The 18,693-nt window shown below is 44.4% G+C and overlaps 1 protein-coding gene across 1 annotated transcript; it reads right to left on the bottom strand.

The window, feature by feature from the left end:
* On the bottom strand, nucleotides 1-18,254 carry LOC6554019 (mucin-5AC). The gene is made up of 5 exons (XM_015154592.2): nucleotides 17,680-18,254; nucleotides 3,070-6,731; nucleotides 2,505-2,601; nucleotides 832-1,379; nucleotides 1-729 (listed from the first exon to the last, which is right to left on the bottom strand). Exons 2-5 carry the CDS (start codon nucleotides 6,480-6,482, stop codon nucleotides 495-497), a joined length of 4,293 nt encoding a protein of 1,430 aa, XP_015010078.1. The 5' UTR covers nucleotides 6,483-6,731; nucleotides 17,680-18,254; the 3' UTR covers nucleotides 1-494.
* Nucleotides 18,255-18,693: the final 439 nt, after the last annotated feature.

The following is an 18,693-nucleotide window of genomic DNA, read 5'->3' as shown; positions in this document are numbered from 1 at the left end:
TGCTGAACATATTTTTCTTCTTGTAATTTACAATAGTATGAGTACAGTTCAGCTTGGTGTAGACTTAAAAATAACTTACGTACATTAAAGCTCATTTAAAATAGATACACACATTGTTGATTACATATTTGACTTTCTTAAAATAAGGAGAGCTCCAAATAATTATCAATTGTTCCGGATTATATGGCCCCGGAACTCGGGACAGTGCAAAAACAAAAATTGATATTATAAATATGCAACAGATTATCAGGAGATATACGAATGTACGATTATATCACAATAATAAAGGAATACATACATTTTAAATGATATTTAAAGCCCGACATACAACGACGCTTAAATAGGTGCCAACATTCAAGCATAATACTAATTTACACTAATATTTTGTATAAAACATAGCTACTATTATTACAGGGGGTCCCATGGATCAGTGCTGGGACCGAATTCAAAGCGAATTCAATCGTAAATTTGGTTTCCACTCGATTGGTCGGCCATCAGTTGTCGTTGGACAGATTTGTGATCTTGGCCGCATACATGCTGGCCACCTTGTAGATAAATTCATACTGCTCCTTGGTCTGCACGGCGCTGGCACGTCCCCGTCGCACGTAGTAAACCAGTTGGGGGATGTCCACGGACCGCTTCGGGGTTTCCAGACTGCGGATAGCCATGTCCGACGCTATAATCGTACCGGTTCGTCCCGTGCCTGGAGAACAGTGAACGGTTAGCGGTCTACAGGGGGAGAGACGGAGAAGGAAAGACACAGAACATTAAAAAGCCATGCAACACAAAACTGCTTTGATTGAAATATAGATATGGAATGTGTCAACTTACCCCTGCTGACTTCGAGTTGCGCTCCGACTTGAAATGTTGCCATTTATCTCGTGGCTGGACGTGCTGCCCGCCTCGGCTTTGCTGCCGTCCGCATCCATTGACGTCTCCAGGGTCGCGGACTTCTCCCGCAGCTCGTTGGCCTGCTCCAGGCAGTAGGATTTCAGCGAGGAACGCGCCTCCAACAGCATGGCGATGATGGGCGCCTCCTCGGCCGGAACACCCGCCTCCGGCCATTTGTACCAGTAGTGGGTGAGCTCACGGCTTTCCTCGCCATCCACGCGCTTCAGAACCAAGGTGGAAATGGCATACCGATCCTTAACCTCGCGGTGCTTGAGGGTCACCTGGTAATCGCCATAGCTGCTGTGGTTGTCCAGAGTCGCCGACGGTGGCAGGTACTCGGCGCACCTCTCAATGCCATTCTCACTGAGATCCGTCGCCTGGATGATCACTCGCGACTGCTGCTCCCAGATCATGCGCCAGAAATCGCTGGTCGTGCTCTCCAGGGGCGCCTGGCAGGCTATGTAGTAGTTGGGGGCATCTCGGGGACCCTGAAGTGATCGAAAAATGTATCAAGATGTTTTCTATCCAATTGTGTTGCGTTCCATTTGATGGTAAACTAGTGTAACTAGCGTTTTTCGGCGCAAAGCCGACAGTGTGAGCAATGACATAACCATCAATTAAAACCTATCGCGGCTTAACTATCCCACTGCCCACACAATGAGTGGCGATGAGCTACGCGCGCCTCTCAGATAAACGACCATTAAATCGCACGACAGACCTCTGCTGCTTAAATCTCGACATGCTCAGGTTATCGCCAGGTGCAATGCCGATGAGCGCTCGAAAAGATTCGCTTCAATGCATTCGCTGCAATGCATCGTCCACGTCACGCTTGAATGCAGTTGTTTAAAGTGCGTTTTGGTAAACAACTGAAACATCCAATGGATGGAATGGAGTCCTGCTCCACACACCACTATTAAATTATTTTAATAATCTAAAGTACCATAACAAGCTCTAAGAAGCTAAGCTATTAATTCGCTTCAAGCTATGAGAATTGTGTGCCTACAACAAAATGGTTAAACTATTTCTGTTATGGCTATTAGATAAGAAAATTGTCTAGAATTGGATAACACTTAGAAGACTTTGAAATATCAAATCAAAGCTCGTGTATGCAAAGTAGCTGTTTGTTTTCTAAGTGATTTCTGGAGCTCACAGCATGGGGGCGTAGCATGATGTAAGGGCATTCACACTTCGTTGATCTTGGCTGGCACTTTCCCTTGGCGCAGCTATTACTTGCTGGATTTCGCAGAGGCCCATTTTGCTTGCACGGATCTGGGCAACAAAGACGATGAGCCCCATTCACAGTCACGGCCAGCAGAGGAGCAGCTAGCAGGTGAGTCTCATCGGGCGTGTAATTATTCGGGCGCCATGTTTAATGGCCCTCGAGGGGCCCGAAGATTCCAGTTAGGGTAGGGCGTCATGCAAGGCTCGCCACATATGTATTTTTGTAATGTTTGCTCCAAGATGCCTCAACACGGCAACACGAGCAACTGCCTCCACACATCAACCAACCAACCAATACACATGTGTGTGAGAAAGTGCCTAGTCGATTGTTTGTCTAGCTTTGGATGAGCTGATCCGCCGCCCACTTGGGAGACTCTGCCTCGGTTACTTACCCGCACATAATTGGCATTAATGTATTCCGTTTTGTCATCGTCGCCTTGCCGCTGGAGCACCACCCGCGTCTCAGGAAGCGGAATCACGTTGGCGTAGCTGCGGTTCGCAGTTCCAGTTCGAGGTCGGGCCGTTGAATCACCATCGTCGGAGCGGCGTTGTTATTGGTTCGGGTGGAAAAAAGCAGGAAGAGATGTTCCAGAGATCAGTATCGTAATTGATTCGACAATTCGATGTGAACTCGTGCCGAGAAAGTGAACCCTTAATTACAGTGAGTACCGGTTGGGAAAAAATAACAAGACGAACTGATGATCTTAACTGATTTTTAAACTAAACATTTCTGAATAAATTAAGTTTACATAAAGTTTTTTCATCGCAAGCAACATTGAACTAGGCGTAATCTAATCATATCACAAACGGGTTATCAAATCATCCAGATTACACAAGTGTGACCCAGCCCTTAAATGATATGAGTATTTTGCAAGCCCATTATGCTATAAAAACAATCTATTTTTTCACATTATTTCGGTTCACTTTCCCAGCAATTATTTTTATAACTCTACTCACCGGTTCTTGTCTTCGCAACCAGGTGGCACTTCGTCCGCCCTGGCAATGATCTGTGGCACGTCCCGGAACTCCTCGAAGACGTCGGAGCGACGCTCGGCGAAGCAGGCCAGCTCGCTGGCGGTCAGGAGATTGTGCCGCAGCGAGGGATCATCGAAGGCGGCGTTGCCATAGGTCCGCTTGGAGGCCCTCACGTCGCGACCCTTCCGCCTCACACTGCCCAGCACCGAAACGTTGTCCAGGGAGTAGGCATCCAAGCTCACAGGACGACATCTTTGGCCATAGGACGTCTGCTTCTGGCGCTTGCGCATCAAGTAGAGGAATGCCACCAGCAGGACGAGGGCCACCACACCAATCACGCTGACCGTGATGGCTATGATTACATTCACGTCCGTCCCATTGCCCTGGGCATTGGTCTGCATGTGGTCCAGTTCGTTGGGATAGGGGGCCATGAATGTGGGTGGCAATTGACTTGGCGACTGGGTGGACGCGGTTGTCGTCTCCGGCAGCATGGTGGTGCTGCTGCTGGTGGTGCTGGCCACCGTGGAGGACTCGAAGTATACCCGCGTGGGTGGTGCTGGTGCTGGTGTTGTGGTGCTGGTGGTGCTGTCGTCCAGCAGACTTATCTCCACCGGCTGCATTGTTGTTGTGGTTGAGGGCGTTTCCGTTGTGGTTGTTGTGGTACTGGTTGTAGTGGTTGCAGCACTGGTTGTTGTCGTCGTCACCGGCATCGTTGTCTTGGCTAACTGCTGCTCTGTGTCCTGCTCATCAACCACCTGTTGTCCCTCATGATGTTGACCCTCCCTCTCGATTTCCTGGCCACCTGTTGCCGCCGCAGCTGTGCTCTCATCCGTTGCAACAGCAACAGTGGCTGGTGCTTCTGCTTCTGCTGCTGCTGGTGGCGTCGTCGATTCAGGAGACGCCTCGCCTATGTTGTTGGTCTCCAGCGAGGACTCGTGCTCCTCGCTCAGCTTGCTCACGTCACTAAGCAGGCTGGTGGCTGTCGTTGTGGTGGTTTCCACTGCTGTTGCCAATGCACCCAACTCGCTCTCTGTTATGGCCACACTGTTATTGACCGCGTTATCGGTTTTCTCAGCTGTTCTTAACTCATTCGTGTTGCTAAAGCCGTCGCGCGTCTTCACTGTCACTGCCTCCAAATTCACTTCATTGCTAATTTGCGCAATTTCCGTTTGCGTGGGTGTTGCTACACTTGTCGCCGATGTACTTGTACCCGCGATCGTACTGTTCCGCGTACTGGTAACGATGATTTCTGGCCGAATCGAAGTGCTCACCTCGCCAGCCACTCGCACACTAACCGATGGCGGTGTTGGCTCCACTCTTGCCGTTGTCGTTGTTGCTGCCTGCTCGCTCTCTGGAAATTTGGTTGTGGCAACGATGACGTCGTTACTGTTATCGCCGTCGTCGTGGTCGTCGCTGATGTTGCTGATTTCAGTCGCTTTCATGGCCACTTCGGTAGTGCTAGGGGTGGCTGCCACACTCGATGTTGCAGCTGTTGTAGCCTCAGTTGTTGCTGAAGCTTCTGCTGCTGTTGCTGCCTCTGAGACAACCAGAGTTGCAGCAGTTGTCGATGATGTTGCTGCTGCCTCCGTGGTTCCACTTGATGTTGCGGCTGTTGTAGGGGCCTGTGATGTTGCTACTTCCAAGTCTTGCTCAGCGGTTACTTGTTCCACAGATATTGGCCTTTCTGTGGTAGTAGTTGTGCTTGTCATTGCTGATAACGTATCTGTTGAATTTGCCATAGAGATTTCACCTGACTCTGCTGCTGCTGCTGTAATATTTAACAGTTCCGTTCTTGGTGAATCAACCCTCGCTGTTACGGCAGATGTTGCAAGTTGCTCGGGTAATGTAACCGATGTTGCAGCCTCTGTTCCCACATCTGTTTCCCTTTGAGCCTCTGTAATCGCCTCTGTCAACTTGGCATTGGCTACGTCGGCCATCTTTTTGACCATGGGAACTTCCAATTGCTGCGTACGCACCGTTGTAGTCGTCGTATTCAGGTCCATAGACCCAGGATCAGGTGTTGAAGCCATTGTCCTTGCTGTTGTGACGCTATCCTGTTCCAAGCCTACTGTAAGATCGTTTTTGAGGTGGCTTTCCTCTGCCAAAGCTTCAGTAGTAGCCTGTGTAGCTCCTTCGGTGGCGTCCAGAGTGGTTCTGACCACAAATTCGGTGCGATTCTCGGGCGTTAATGGCAACATGGCAATGTTCATCCAATCCAGGAGATTCTTCTCCTTGTGCAGCTCCGTTTTATTGAGATGCATGTCTATATCATTTGCAAGATCAGTGTGCTTGAGGAGTGGCACGATCGTTGTGGTAGTTAGTGGTGCCTTTGGTACCGCCTTCATTCCAGCCAGACTCCAAACCTCAGCTGTGTTGGGTAGTGTAAGTTGCTGGGCATTTGTGGAGTTTTCACTTATAAACTTGGCTCGCTTCTCAGGCAATTGCCGCACCTCTGACTTTGAGGTGGACTCCTCGATGACATTCTCATGGGAAGCGAAGGAAACTGGCGTGGTTGGCGCAGGGGTCGATGTGGAAGTGGTGCTGGCCGGTGTGGAAGTCATGGGTAGGGGCCTCAATTTCATGGGTGTAACTGCAGCAGGGGATCGGCTCAACCCTTCAGTAGTGGATGAATACTGCATGGATCGACCATGATCGGAAGAACGAGTGGTTGTGGTGTTGACCACTCGCTCTGTCGTGTTCGGCACCTCAAAAGAGACTGAGACCGGTTTTAAAGGGAGGGTGGAATTATGGGATGCCACAGATTCTGCGATCTTATCCTTCTTCTCAGCTTGTGCCTCTCTTAAAGGTGGGTTTGTTACATCTTTTTGGTGGACTTTCTCGGTTAACCAAATATGTTCAGTGGTTGTGTTTAAAATCTCTTTCAAAAGAGGTTCTTCTTTTAACGGAGCTTCTGTAGATTCCTTAACTTTCAGATTGGTTTGGTCCAACTGAGACGTGGTTGCCGTATCCACTTGAGCTGCCTTTAACTGGGTTTCCGTGGTTTCCGACTCCTTCAGCTTGAGTTGCTCTTCACTTATCATTTTTTCGGTGGTGGTGCTGGACTCATTTTGCTCGAAGGCTACCGTCGTTTCCTTAACACTGGGATTCTCTTTCAGACTAGCAGTTTGGGTTTCGGTTGGATCCACCGTTTCTGCGTTTTTTTCATCTTCAATATTGGTTTGTGAGCTGAACATATCTGATTCTGCATTTATTTCAACCGGTTCCCTGCCGCTCCCACTTTCCCTGGGCGCCTTAACCATGTCAGGGTCAATGGAAGTGGAAGCCATCGCCTGCTCCAAGCCGGTGGTTTCTCTTTTCGCAATGAAACGTGCCTGCGTTACTATTACGGCCAGGGCGAGCATTAAGCCACCTCTGAGCCACCCAGCCACACGCATCGTTTGTCGCTGCCTCTCGTTCTACAGCGGTGTGTCTATCTCTTTCTGCTCGTGCACCTCTGTGGGTCAAGTCAATTCCACGTTCGACTGGGCCCCAAAATCGCTTGTTTTTATGAGCACCTTTGAGCTTGAGTTATTGGGTTTCTGTTTTCGCTTGTTTTCTCATTTTTATTTTTAGCAATTTTCAACAATTTGTTCCTATTCTTACATATTTCAGCTCCTTGCTTCCATTTCCACTAGAAAATACGCCTGCAGTAGAAAGGAATGCATACTAATTAGCTATACGAATTTCATGTTAAATGCATTTTGTTTTCTACAGGTACAAGTTGCCCATAATTGGTCTGCCACTTTTGAATGGCAGTACGCTTAAGTATTCCTTGGAAAGTAAGTAGGAATTTCCCTTTCTATAAGTGGAGCTCTCCATAACTACAATTACTGTGATCAATGACACGTTCCGCATTCCCCGAAATACAATGGCTTGTGCCCACAAGTTCAAGGCCAAGTGAGTCGTTTTGGGTGAAATAAAAATAGCTCATCTATTCGTAATAAATACTACTCAAAATGTAAATAATAGCTAATTGCTATACCAGAACTTATATGCTAAGTTAAAACTATTACTTCGAAATATAGGTATATGATACCCAAATTTGACTAGGCTGCTCAAGTGCAGTTCAGCACTTCCCCTGATAAATAATGTCAGGGAAGCCAGAAAGGTTCATCGCACCGCGTGGCCAAAAATAGTTCACATCAAAGTGTTTACCATGTCCATCGCCACCCACAGCTATGGCTCCAACTTGGAGTTGCTAGCCATTCATATAAGCCAAATCGATGTCATGGAACGAAGTGCATAGGGTTCATTCAACCACGGCCTCCACGACGAACCCATCCAAAAGTTGCTCTGGGAGTTGAAGTATTCGAGTCGAACTGCAAACAGAGCCACCCAATAATAACTATATGGGAATATCGGTGGAGGGCGCGAGTTTACCGACTTCATTTGCCATGGTTATCGCCGGGTTGTTATCTGCCGATCCGAGCGATGTCATGTCAATAGTGCATGCAACCACCCCGAGGTGGAAAAGCCCCTGCCACGCTGTCCCAGTCACCTGGGGCACACAAGCCTACCCCCATGTCAGCAATTAGCCCTAAAAGCCCCACTTCGGTGGTTGGTCGTCATTAATGACGTTACCCCCATGGTGGTGCGATACTCAGGCGTGGCGCCACCCCTTCTGTTTGCCCCTTCTGAATCAGAGTTTTAATAACTTAAATGGTGTTACTTTCTTGCAAAAGTGCTGGAAATTTCACACAATAGTGGCACATCCATTCAGCTGGCTTCTTGCCATGCGACCGCTGACTAATGCCGCTTAATACATATATCTATATTTATGCACCTGTGTGCCCGCAGATAAGATTTGCTTGAGCCAGACAGGGACAAAATCACATCGAGGTATTTTGTAATTTTATTTTTATTTTTGAATGTCAACTCGGGTGCTGATAAAACAGCAGCGGCAAAGGTAAACAATTATCCGTGATGTTGTTGTCACTGGAGGCCAGCGGTGGGTTGTAAAAGGGCATAAAATAACCAATGGAGTACTGATTTATAGACTCTAAAAGTATTGCAAGGGTATTAACATTATGTTCTTAAAACTATGAGTGTTCGATGGCGAGAAAGAGGAACTGGCTATTGGGGTTTTGTTTAAAAGCATATCATTTACCAGTGTGAGAAAATCAAAAACTTCGTCTTTCATTAAGAACAAAAGAAATAAGCCATTTCAACTCAATGGGACTATAGTTTCTTTTATATATTTAAATATAATTAGAATTAGAAATATTAGAAATATAATCAGAATTCAAATCAATATATCAATAACTTTTAGCACCGAAAGTATTTCCGCTTAACGCCCGAGAGTATGCAGTAATTTTTTCTCATTATTAGTACCAAAACTAGACACAATATGCACAATGGCGCCACCAACTACGACCAAGCTAGAAATGAATACTCTCGATATTTAGCAGGTCGGATGTATTAATTGACGAGAACCGACCAAAGATAGAACAACCCATTGATACAGTGAACCACAGCCGGGGGCAAGAGAGTGCCAGGAAGGCAGTGTCCGCAACCTGAACCCTCCACTTAACCTAAATGAAACCAAAGTACCCGCGGGCGCTGGCTCTGGGTCTCTATTGGAAACGTGATTCGACCGGGGGAAGCAAGTGCATCGTGGCATTGACAGTGAACTGACGGCACAGGGAACTGGGGAGCTGGTGCATGTACGAGATGTAAACAGAAATCAGCATTAGAGAAACGAGCTCGCTGGGGAGTCGAAGTCGGAGTAGACTTATTTCCGCTTCAGCAGCACGCACTGAGGATGAACGAATGGCTCAGAATTCGCCGACTTGGGATCGCCCGCCATCCGACTCCGACTCCGAGTCCAACTACTGAAAATCCACCGATAACGATCGGATCGAGGATGATCGCAAGAGAATGCTAAACCAGTTTTTGCGGGCCAATAAAGCCGCTTCGATTTCGATTTGCAATTATGATTTCACTTGCATTGCGATCATGCTGGATGTGGAGAATGGCTGGCGATCGCCTGGTATCTTAATGATCTCGGTTGTAGTTGTTATTGTGGCCTGTGATAATGACAGCCAAGTGGGTAGTCATGGCTTGATCTGCACTGGTGATTGATGGGCAGAAGCTTGGAGCGATCAAACTACCGGGGATCGGATCGTTAGAGAAGAGATTATTGGGAATTTTCCCAAGCTAGCTTCGGTCAAAGTGTGCTTAGTCGAAATTATGCTTAAACTGGGAACGATTATATGATCGAAAGGCGATTATTGACAATTAGGAAGAGATGAGCAGCATTTAGGGAAAATAAAGATGGACAAAATTCAAATACAAAAGACCAAAGATTTCCCCAAAACAGAAAAGTTTTAAAATGTAGGTGAGTAAGGAAAGGCAACGAGTTGAAGATCAGACTATTCAAAATAATGAGCTTCGTGGAATTAGCCCTGTTTAGCTTGAATTACCAACATAATCCACAGCCCCATCTATCTTAACCCAAATGACGGACTACGCACGCAGACTCCCGGCTGCAAATAGAATTCCAAAGAATGCCAACAGTTAGCTGGGATTACTTGAGAAGCAGATAGAGGTTTGGTAAAGCTGCGTTCTTGCCATTTCTGCGAAGCTCGCTGAGGATGGCGATGAAGATGGAGATGCTATCAATAATGAATTGCGAGCGCGGCTTGTGCCGCTCCAAAATCAGCGAAGTGTGATGGCGAATGCGAGGCGTCGCACGCTCAAACGATAACTGTGGCATTAGTGCCACATTTCTAAATATAAGTATGTAGTTTGTATTTGGGACTTCTTTTGTTTCTGATTTGGATTTCGGATTTACCGCTGCTTTATAGACTGTTTGTGTAACTGTTGAGAGGAGCATTCACGGAAGTATCTCACTCGAAAGAGTCAATCATTACTCTCTATTTACAAACTTCCCATGCGTATCATAGCGTCATTATGGCTAGCAGACCTCATTCACTCACTCCACTATCCGAAATTTGTATCCATTGAAACGGTTTGACTATGACTCATTTGCATGACATTTGCTTATATCATGCTTCATTCGCATACGCGTTTGTAGACAAATTTCTTTATTTTCGGAGGAAAATCAAAGCCACAATGAGCGCTACTCTGCCTCGAGCTGAACTTTCAACGCGATGAAGTTTATAAAAGAAATCGAAACCCGCAATGAAATCGAACTCAATCTCGAAAATTCAAAGCGGTCAAATGCTTTATCTGCTACCATGGACATATGAATCTATTTGGTATACAGCGAGAAAATATTATACATTATATATCATCTTACATTTCATTACTTGCTTTTTAATCACATTCTAACACACATTTTCAATGTCATTCCACAATAAGATTAAATGTTTTTTGTAGTTGGTAAAGTATTTAAATGACCGAATCTTGAAACAATCTTGCTTATGTGCTAAACTGAGATGTGGCTCACACCAGATAAGAGCTTTTCTCGTATTAAGTAGTTTCATATGTTTTAAACTATCTGCATGAATATTATCAGAAGGTAGATACGTTTTATTAACTGAAACAACTTCTTATTTAGATATTTTTCGGCTGATATACATCATTCAATATTATCTATTTTTCCACGTGCACTAAACGATCGCCTTCATCAGTTTTGACCTTGTTGGCCTTCCATTGGCGTTTATTGAACCAACCAGCTGGTGGCAACAACATTGCGGCCTGGCCAAATCGCAAATGAGCTTAGGCATTAATGCTGTGTATACGTTTAGGAAAAATTGCGAGCGCTGAATGCTTGGATTTTATAACACTTTGCCACAATATGCGCTTCATATTTTCAGAATTCCAGACAGCCCAACTTCATCAGAGCAGATGTTTTTCATTTGGAATACATAAAAGCCTTAATGATGCGGACTAAATGTTGATCATATTGTTCTAAAAGCTTGGAACTGTCATTTCCTTAATGGCATACCTCTATCAAAGTAACTCCTGCAATCAGGAGAGGTGGTCAAAGCTCTTTCGACCCCTTGATAAGGATATTGGCCACGTAATGTGCAAGTTAAGCCACCGTCGAATTTGGACAACAATTGTCCGTTGGGTCGCCGTTGTGTCTGCGTCTGCTTATCTGTATCTGTATCTGTAGCTGTATCTGTATCTGTGCAATTACACTAATGACAAGCGCATGTGGTCGTACTTGGGCTCAGATACACACATGTATGTCAGCCGCATAATTGCCCCTAATGCAATTGAACAATTAGGCAACCGCTGCAGCTCAGTCGCAAGCCGCACAACAAATGCAAAATAGACACACGAGTGCTTGCACTTAAAGAAACGAGCTGGAAGTCATGTCCTCAATTCAAGCTCAGGAACACGTGTTATAAAGAACTCTTTGTTTTGAACGCTTAGATACCGAACACTTTTGAATTAAATTAAATTCCTGCTAAATGTAAGTATTAAAATGGAAAGAAGGCTTCATCTTCAGAACTACATATGTACGATTTTTGATGTACTGAAATCCGATTCAAATTTTCTGTTAGTGTTTGATATGCACGAATAGATAGCCATCTAATGCGTCCATATTTCATGTTCCCATTCTAATGTCTAACCGTCGAACATTTTGGGTCACCGAGCTCGCTATAGAAAACATGCTCCACCTCCCCACAATTCCCCTCCATTGTTAGTCGACATTTGTCAACTTGGAGGGGAGCAGCGAATCGCCACAAGTCGAATTTACCTCGAAACGGACAAATTTGCTTGGTTCGCTTTTAATTTGCTCTCCTTTGTCCAAAGCAATTGCGATCGAGCGATAATGGGTAAGCGGTTTATTAATGTCTCCATTGCCCAAATAAAAAGCCAGAGAAGCAGGATTTCGTCATTTGGGTAATGCTGCAATAACTCACTGCTGGGAAATCCATTTCTGAATTAATGCCCCTCGATCGGTGGCTGCCCTTTTGCACGGCCTGGAACCAACCGATTTGAATGTCACGATACCAATCCAGTCCGAGTCGAAAAGCGCTCGACAAATTGGAACTGGCACGAGGGCTACTGTCCAAGCTGGTGACTGGCCAAAAACAAGGTAACCACACTACAGCATTGCTGTTGTTTCTTCATGCTGGCCGATCTACGAACGTGGCTGTAACGTGTACTAGATTCGGGGCTCGCTTTTCGCCGCTTGTTAACCCAGTCATGCCCGCAGTCGGCTAACTGAGAGATTGATTTCGTTCTGTCTATATAGGCAATAATACGATGTTAAACATCGCGCAATTGAAGTTTCGAGTACTTATTTCATATCTGGCTCAAATATTATTTTAAAATAATTATGCATGAGTTTAGAGGTAGCCAAACAGCCAAACAGTTGGAAGCACACTTTGGTACTTTGGTACCGGTGGTCCTCAAAGGGTTAACTGCGGCTAGGGAGAAGGGCAGCTGAAGGGGCAAGCAGTTGGAGTTACAGCGCAGCCGCAAAGTGAACCGAATTGAGGTTACCCCACCGACAGATGAGCTAACGTTTCACGCATGCCCCGCGATTTGGGGTTTGTGTTTGGTCTTTGGCTCTTGGGTTGTTGGTTGTTGGTTGTTGGTTGTGAGTTGTGGGTTGTGGGCCTGGGAATGCACCGCGGACGTGACTCATGTGGGCTCATTCATTGTTACGTAGGTGCTGTCATTTGGAGAGGGCCCAGAAGGGACTGGATGTGGCCCAAACAATGCAGTTGCTGTTGCAGCACATTTGGCAGATTTTTCGCAAGGCAAGCAGCTATTTGCACCGCTCTGCCACTTTACGGCTCAATGGAAGCTAAACGGCTGAAGAAGCGGCGGAAGAAAGCAAAAGTGGGCGCAGTGGAAGCCGCCAAAGCACTTTTACTTTTCGCCCCATCGCGTATCTCATAGATACATTTCCAATTTTCCACAGCAGCCAGCGACAAGTTTTCCCCCCCGAGTGCTAAACGAGTTTCGTTCGCTTGCTAAAGAGTATTAATAGCAGAGAGAGATAGAGTCGGCTGATGTCGCCGGAGAATCATTCGGTGGGCGTTACCTGGTAGATCCAGATGGGTTATATAACCATCAATTCGGAGACTTTCGTTTGGAAGCTACTGAACCCGAGCCAGAGAGTGAGATTTCTCCCACGCTGCCCGCTACAATTACGAGTTTTTTTGGCACTTTTTCTTTTGGCTTAATGTTATTACTTTTCACAAATTAGCCAGACGCTTTCCCCAACTCTTTGTCACGGCACAGAAAGAAAATACGTGGAACAAAGAGCGAATTACTATTTATCTAAACTTATTTCAAGGCAATTTTATAAAATACCATATGAGTATCATAACACATTGTTTTCTTTTTTGTATATTAAATTGGTTTGGTTTTTGTTTATTCAACCTCAATCGTCACCAAAAATGTTATTAAACACGGGGAATTTTTTCTGTTTTTGGGTCAAAGTTTTTTCGGGGTTTCCTCGAGTTGGCACGCGAATCTGCCATTGCCAAGCTGAGTGCCAATTGAAGACAGTGTGCAATATTCATTTCAAACACCCAGGGTTCAAGGTTTGTGGCGATTATTTATTAGCACAGATCTGTTAACCAGGAATTCAGACTGGGTTTGAAGGGGCAGACCCAAATCGAAGGTCGTTAACGTTTCCCTAAATTCGGCATCATAGGTCCGTAATACACTTCAAGAAATTGATCACTTGCGTCGTTTGTTAAGTGTTAATTGGTGTTGAAGTCGCGTATAATCGAATTCATATAAATTCATTAGCATTTCATAAAACAAAGTACGTAACCGGACCCAACCCTATAGAATCTGTGAAACGGGTTTTTATTAGCGAGAATCTGTTTAGACAAGAAACCCAAAGGCCAAGTGCTATAAAAACAAGTAATTCTCAGAAGAAAAACCCCAGAAACGTTTCGCTAAATTGCAGCAAAAAAGGTTAAACATTTGTCGTATTTGGTATGCAAAGTTGTTATAAGATGGGGACCCTCTTTGCATGCAAATGCATCTGAAAGATGCTCGAGGCATCCGAATGATGAAATATGGCACCAGTGCTGTGTATCTTTCAGATACGTAAGTAGCGTAAACAAAGGGCAAATGCATTGCACTGGCGAGCACATTTTCAGGTTCGAAAGGTAAACAAAAGTAAAAACAAAGGCGGTATTTAGAATGCAGAAGGTGGTGGTGGCATACACTCAAATAAGCGCATAAATAACACACATATGCTCCCATTTGAGGCAACATCTGTGGTTATGTGGAGGAAATGGCAAAAGAAACCCGAAGTCAACTAAATGGCTTTCAAGTCGCATGAAAGGCAAGCAAAACTAGTTCAAAGGCTGCCTTGAGCTACTCTATAAATTGCCAGCATATATGAACTGGTGAGGTGACAGGAGCTGGCCAGAGAAACGATATGAAAACGTTTATTTATTCCGCTGTAGGTGTGTCTATTTAATAAGAATGTTCAGCATTTGAGTATGCCACAGTTGCCCAAATGAATGAAAACGTATGATTCTATTTTTATTCAGTAAGTACTGTAACACAAGGTTGACTTCCTGCATGGCTGACCCAAGTGAAGATGTAACTGGCAACTGCTCTTAATTCAATTAGGTTCAATCAGTGCCCAAGTGTTTGGCGATTGTTCACCCGGCCAGTGTCTAGAATTGAATTAATATTACAAAGGCAACGGAAAAAGACAGCAGAACAAGTACACGTATATACAATATACATATATCCATATCAGTTGTCCAGGAAAATGATCACCTGGCAAAAATCCAGATCTGTTCTACAGATGTAACCAGTGTAAAGTCTTGGTTCATTGACATGAAGTCTACCTGTCAACAAAACAATTAAAGTTTTAATTTAATTAAGCCGGCTCGAGTCGGAAGAGTGGGTGAATAGTGAAGAATAATGCCAAGAGTCAAAGACTTTTCAATTGAGTAATTTAATTCGACGCCCACTGTAGGGAATCGGGGATATAACAGTATATTGCACTTAAGTAATGTAATTTATTTTGTTTGTTGTGGAAACACCGATCATTTTCCATTCTCCGATTGCCAGAACACGTTTCCAAGGTAGCTCCAAAAATAAAACCGCACAAATCGAAGCAAAACGGTTGCCCCAAAAGCGAGATAAACGTCGAAACAATGGAAGACATGGGGCAGAAACCAACAAACCAACAAAACCAACAAAGAAGCAAAGTCGAACGGAGAAGACGGCAGTACTAAATGCGAATGCTAAAGACAAAGCTCATAGGTCAGGTCTCTGAGTTGGCAGGGCAAGTTGTTTTGTCGGATTCTCTCCTTATGTTTCTTAAAGAAATGGCGGAAGACGGAAGAGGAGGTGGTTCATGGGCGGATGGGGGGCTGGGATCCAAATGTGTGTTACCTACTGAACTGCACTTTTGCCTTAATGACAGATTTTGAGTCATCAAGGTGTGTAATTACCACTCGGCAAGAAGTGGGATGCATCGGGAACAAGAGCGGGAAACCAAAGTGGGAAAGTGGAGCGAGAACTGAAGCCGATGGTCAGATGAAAGGTGTTTTACATGAATGCCAACCTCTCAGTTTTGTAGTTACATGGGTTAATCGTCGTGGTTTTTCAAACATTATTTCAATACAGGTCTAAAAATCTAATATTAATTTTCATAATACAGAACTAGTGACACGTATGTATGTACGTAAAACGAAAAAGTTCTATAAATAATGTGCTTACATGCTTGAATAATTTACGGAGTCCATAAGTTTATTTATGCTGCACTGAATTCTATTGGAATTCACCGCTCACAATATGTACATCTATTCAGCATTTGCACTGTGTGTAATTTGCCATCAATGAAATGTACTATTCATGATCACAGCATCTTGAACAACATATAAGTAATAGAACCAGAGGTGATATGGATAGAAAGAGCAGGGGTCAGATCCCATGGGTACGTGCCAGAACTGCACGGCGAGAGTATTTCCTCCAGCAATCAGAAATCGGAATTCGCTTCGTTTTCTAAGATTTTCATTATCGCACCGGCGGCAAAGTTATGCACTGGGTTTAGAGTCACTCTGTTTTCTATTCCCAATTGCCAGCCCGCCAAAGTCAAGCAGGCACGTCTCGAATCTGGCTCCGAACGTGACTCATCGGCGATCTCCACTAACTCTCTTTCGCGTCTCACCGTCTCCGTCTGCGTCGAAGACCTCGAGACCTTCGCTATCGGCGCAAGCCTGGCCAATCCAATAGGGCACCGGCAGGAGACCGGTTTCCCCGATTCTTGGCAACCACATTCCATGGAAGTTACACAGAGAAGAAAATGTTGTGCTGGCGCCTTCATTGCTTCATTATCTCGTGAAGTATGGTATTAATACATTTAATTTCAAGCCAGCAATGGGGTTTCAGTTTTAATAATACAAGATATTTTGCCTCTTTTGTGCTAATATTCTATTCTCTCTGTGCATCTGCTGCACTGCTCCTCCTTAGTTTCCAAATCACTTATGTTTCGTCATCCTCGTCGCTCCGACTCATTTGGCATTCAAAACGCTTCTTTATTAACCCAGGCCCATTACCCAGCGATTTATGCTGCCCCTTCTCCATGCATAATGCATTCAAAACAACTTTGTTCTGTGGCTGCAACTTGCAACTGCAACAAGCTGAAAAACTGCCAACTACTATCTGTAGTTTCAACCATTGTTGCCTCCGTCGCGGCGTCTTTGGCTAAGTAACCTCTAATTAAATTGTTGTCTGCGGCCTTCGCCGGCAGCTTTCGATTCTCAATGAGATGGGATTGGGATTCTTCTGAAGCGGCTTGAATGGATCGCTTAGCTTTGAGGTCTCGCGTTAACGCACCGCTGGAGTTAGCCACAGATTTTCAGGTGGCAAATAGATTGAAAACCGAGAATCTTTGCAGTTATGCCATTGGCATTGAAATGGACCAGTAAAAAGTACTGTATTTATGGAAAAAAGTGCATGGACGAACGTGCAAAATGAGTTTTTTTGAATTCAGATAAAGTTAGGTAATTGAAAATATTGCCATTTAATGTTCAATTTACTTAATGGCTGTTTTTAAGGTTCGAAATATAATTAAGGCCTGACTTTTACTCAACATGCATTCTAGAAATTGGTGCATTACCAAGAAAGTAGTTAAGTAATGTGCTAAATAGGTAAACGAAATGTTCCACGTTTCGCAGTCCTGAAGTATTATGGCACGTTATTAGTAAAATAATTGCCGTGTTTCCACATGAGCGAAAATTAAGTAAGTGCGCACAAAAACCAAATATGATTATAACAATAGCGTAATTAAATAAAAACGGCAGCAACTCAGAAGTTGAAAAACAAACTACAACGAAACAAGAACAACAACCACAGCAACCACCGAAAATAGCAAAAACAACAAGGCGACGAATGATGTTGAAAGTCGTTTTGCGGGTTTGACCACTGTGCTTGAGCTCTCCGCTCTTCAAGTGCACAGGAAAAAATATTCATGATTTCGTGTGTGACTAATGTTTAATGGGAATATTTATATATATATTAGTGTACATCTATTGTTTTGAGATTTCTATCATATCAACTCGAAGTTGACAGAAATGGCGACCAATGATATGCTCAATCATAATTACCGACGTGCTCTCTGATGTTTTCTGTGTAGAGAGCGAAGCTGAGAGAGATGGAGACTCAAGCTAGACTTACCAAAATGTTTATATTTTATATATAGACTTCTCGGCAGCTCCAATTGTAAATTGACTATTTCAGCACTTCGCTTGATGGCTTATTGTTGTTGCGAAAACGAAAATAAATACACGTATTTAAAATTTCCACTACAGACTTCGGTTTTTGTCTTCCGCGTTGACAACTATAACAAAAAGCTTAATTTTCTCTTGCACTTTAAGCCATTGAGCGATTTCTATGGCTTGCCATTAATTCACGATTAATTGCATTTTCAATTTCCATATTTCACGCACACACTCACACACTCACAATTTCCCCTTTCGATTTCCTCTTCCCACACGCTTGTTGCTTTGGCTTGCGGTTTCTGTGCACCTCCCCTCTCGCTCACTCGATTTCCGCACAATAGAACAGACAAAATTGTATTAACAATATTTTTTGTGTGTTTGTTTACTCGAAAAAACGGAACGCGAAAAGAGCGCCAGCATCCAGCAGCGCACACGTCCGACTCGTTCGGCGATTTTTTGCCTAATAATCTTGTGTTTTCCACTGTGGTGGAGCTTGCTGCGGCTGCGAAACAAGCAGCGGAAGCAGAGAGAGAGGGAGAGAAAGAGAGAGTAGTGAAGTGGCACAGTGGGTGATTTAGGCAATCTACTTGAGAAATTAGATGGCTTCTGTGGCCAGACTTCCCTCAAATTGTAACACATCAATAGTATAAAAACGAACATAAAAGTAATTCAAAGGTAAAGAACAGTAAAGTTAATAATACAAGTATATTTTTCCATTTAAATCGTCGTATTTGTCTAAAGTCCCACTGTGTAAAAGAGATTGTGTGTGAGTGTGTGTGTTCGCGTCTGAGCATATGACGCTGACTGCGACGCTGGAAGAACGGTGCGCATGTCTCAATGCGACTCGCATAACAGCTCGGTAACAGGAAAATGCAAGTGCCATGTTAAAGGGAACAGATTTTTACCAGGATGCTAACATCTAAACAATCTAGCTAATCTAGCCAATTTAATGAAAATTTATTGTACGAAT

This window comes from Drosophila erecta, unplaced genomic scaffold (assembly GCF_003286155.1).
Source record: "Drosophila erecta strain 14021-0224.00,06,07 unplaced genomic scaffold, DereRS2 tig00000000-arrow-pilon, whole genome shotgun sequence".
Lineage (NCBI taxonomy): Eukaryota > Metazoa > Arthropoda > Insecta > Diptera > Drosophilidae > Drosophila > Drosophila erecta.
Note: the sequence above shows the minus strand (reverse complement) of the source record. Positions and strands in the feature narration are given on the sequence as shown.

What these genes read in the sequence shown, in the direction of transcription:
- LOC6554019 (XM_015154592.2), bottom strand. Translation starts at nt 6,482, where the DNA reads ATGCGTGTGGCTGGGTGGCTCAGAGGTGGCTTAATGCTCGCCCTGGCC. An exon ending in TTAATGCCAATTATGTGCGG is followed by an intron (nt 1,380 to 2,504) that starts GTAAGTAACCGA and finishes CGATCACTTCAG; the next exon opens with GGTCCCCGAGATGCCCCCAA. An exon ending in GCAACTCGAAGTCAGCAGGG is followed by an intron (nt 730 to 831) that starts GTAAGTTGACAC and finishes CTCCCCCTGTAG; the next exon opens with ACCGCTAACCGTTCACTGTT.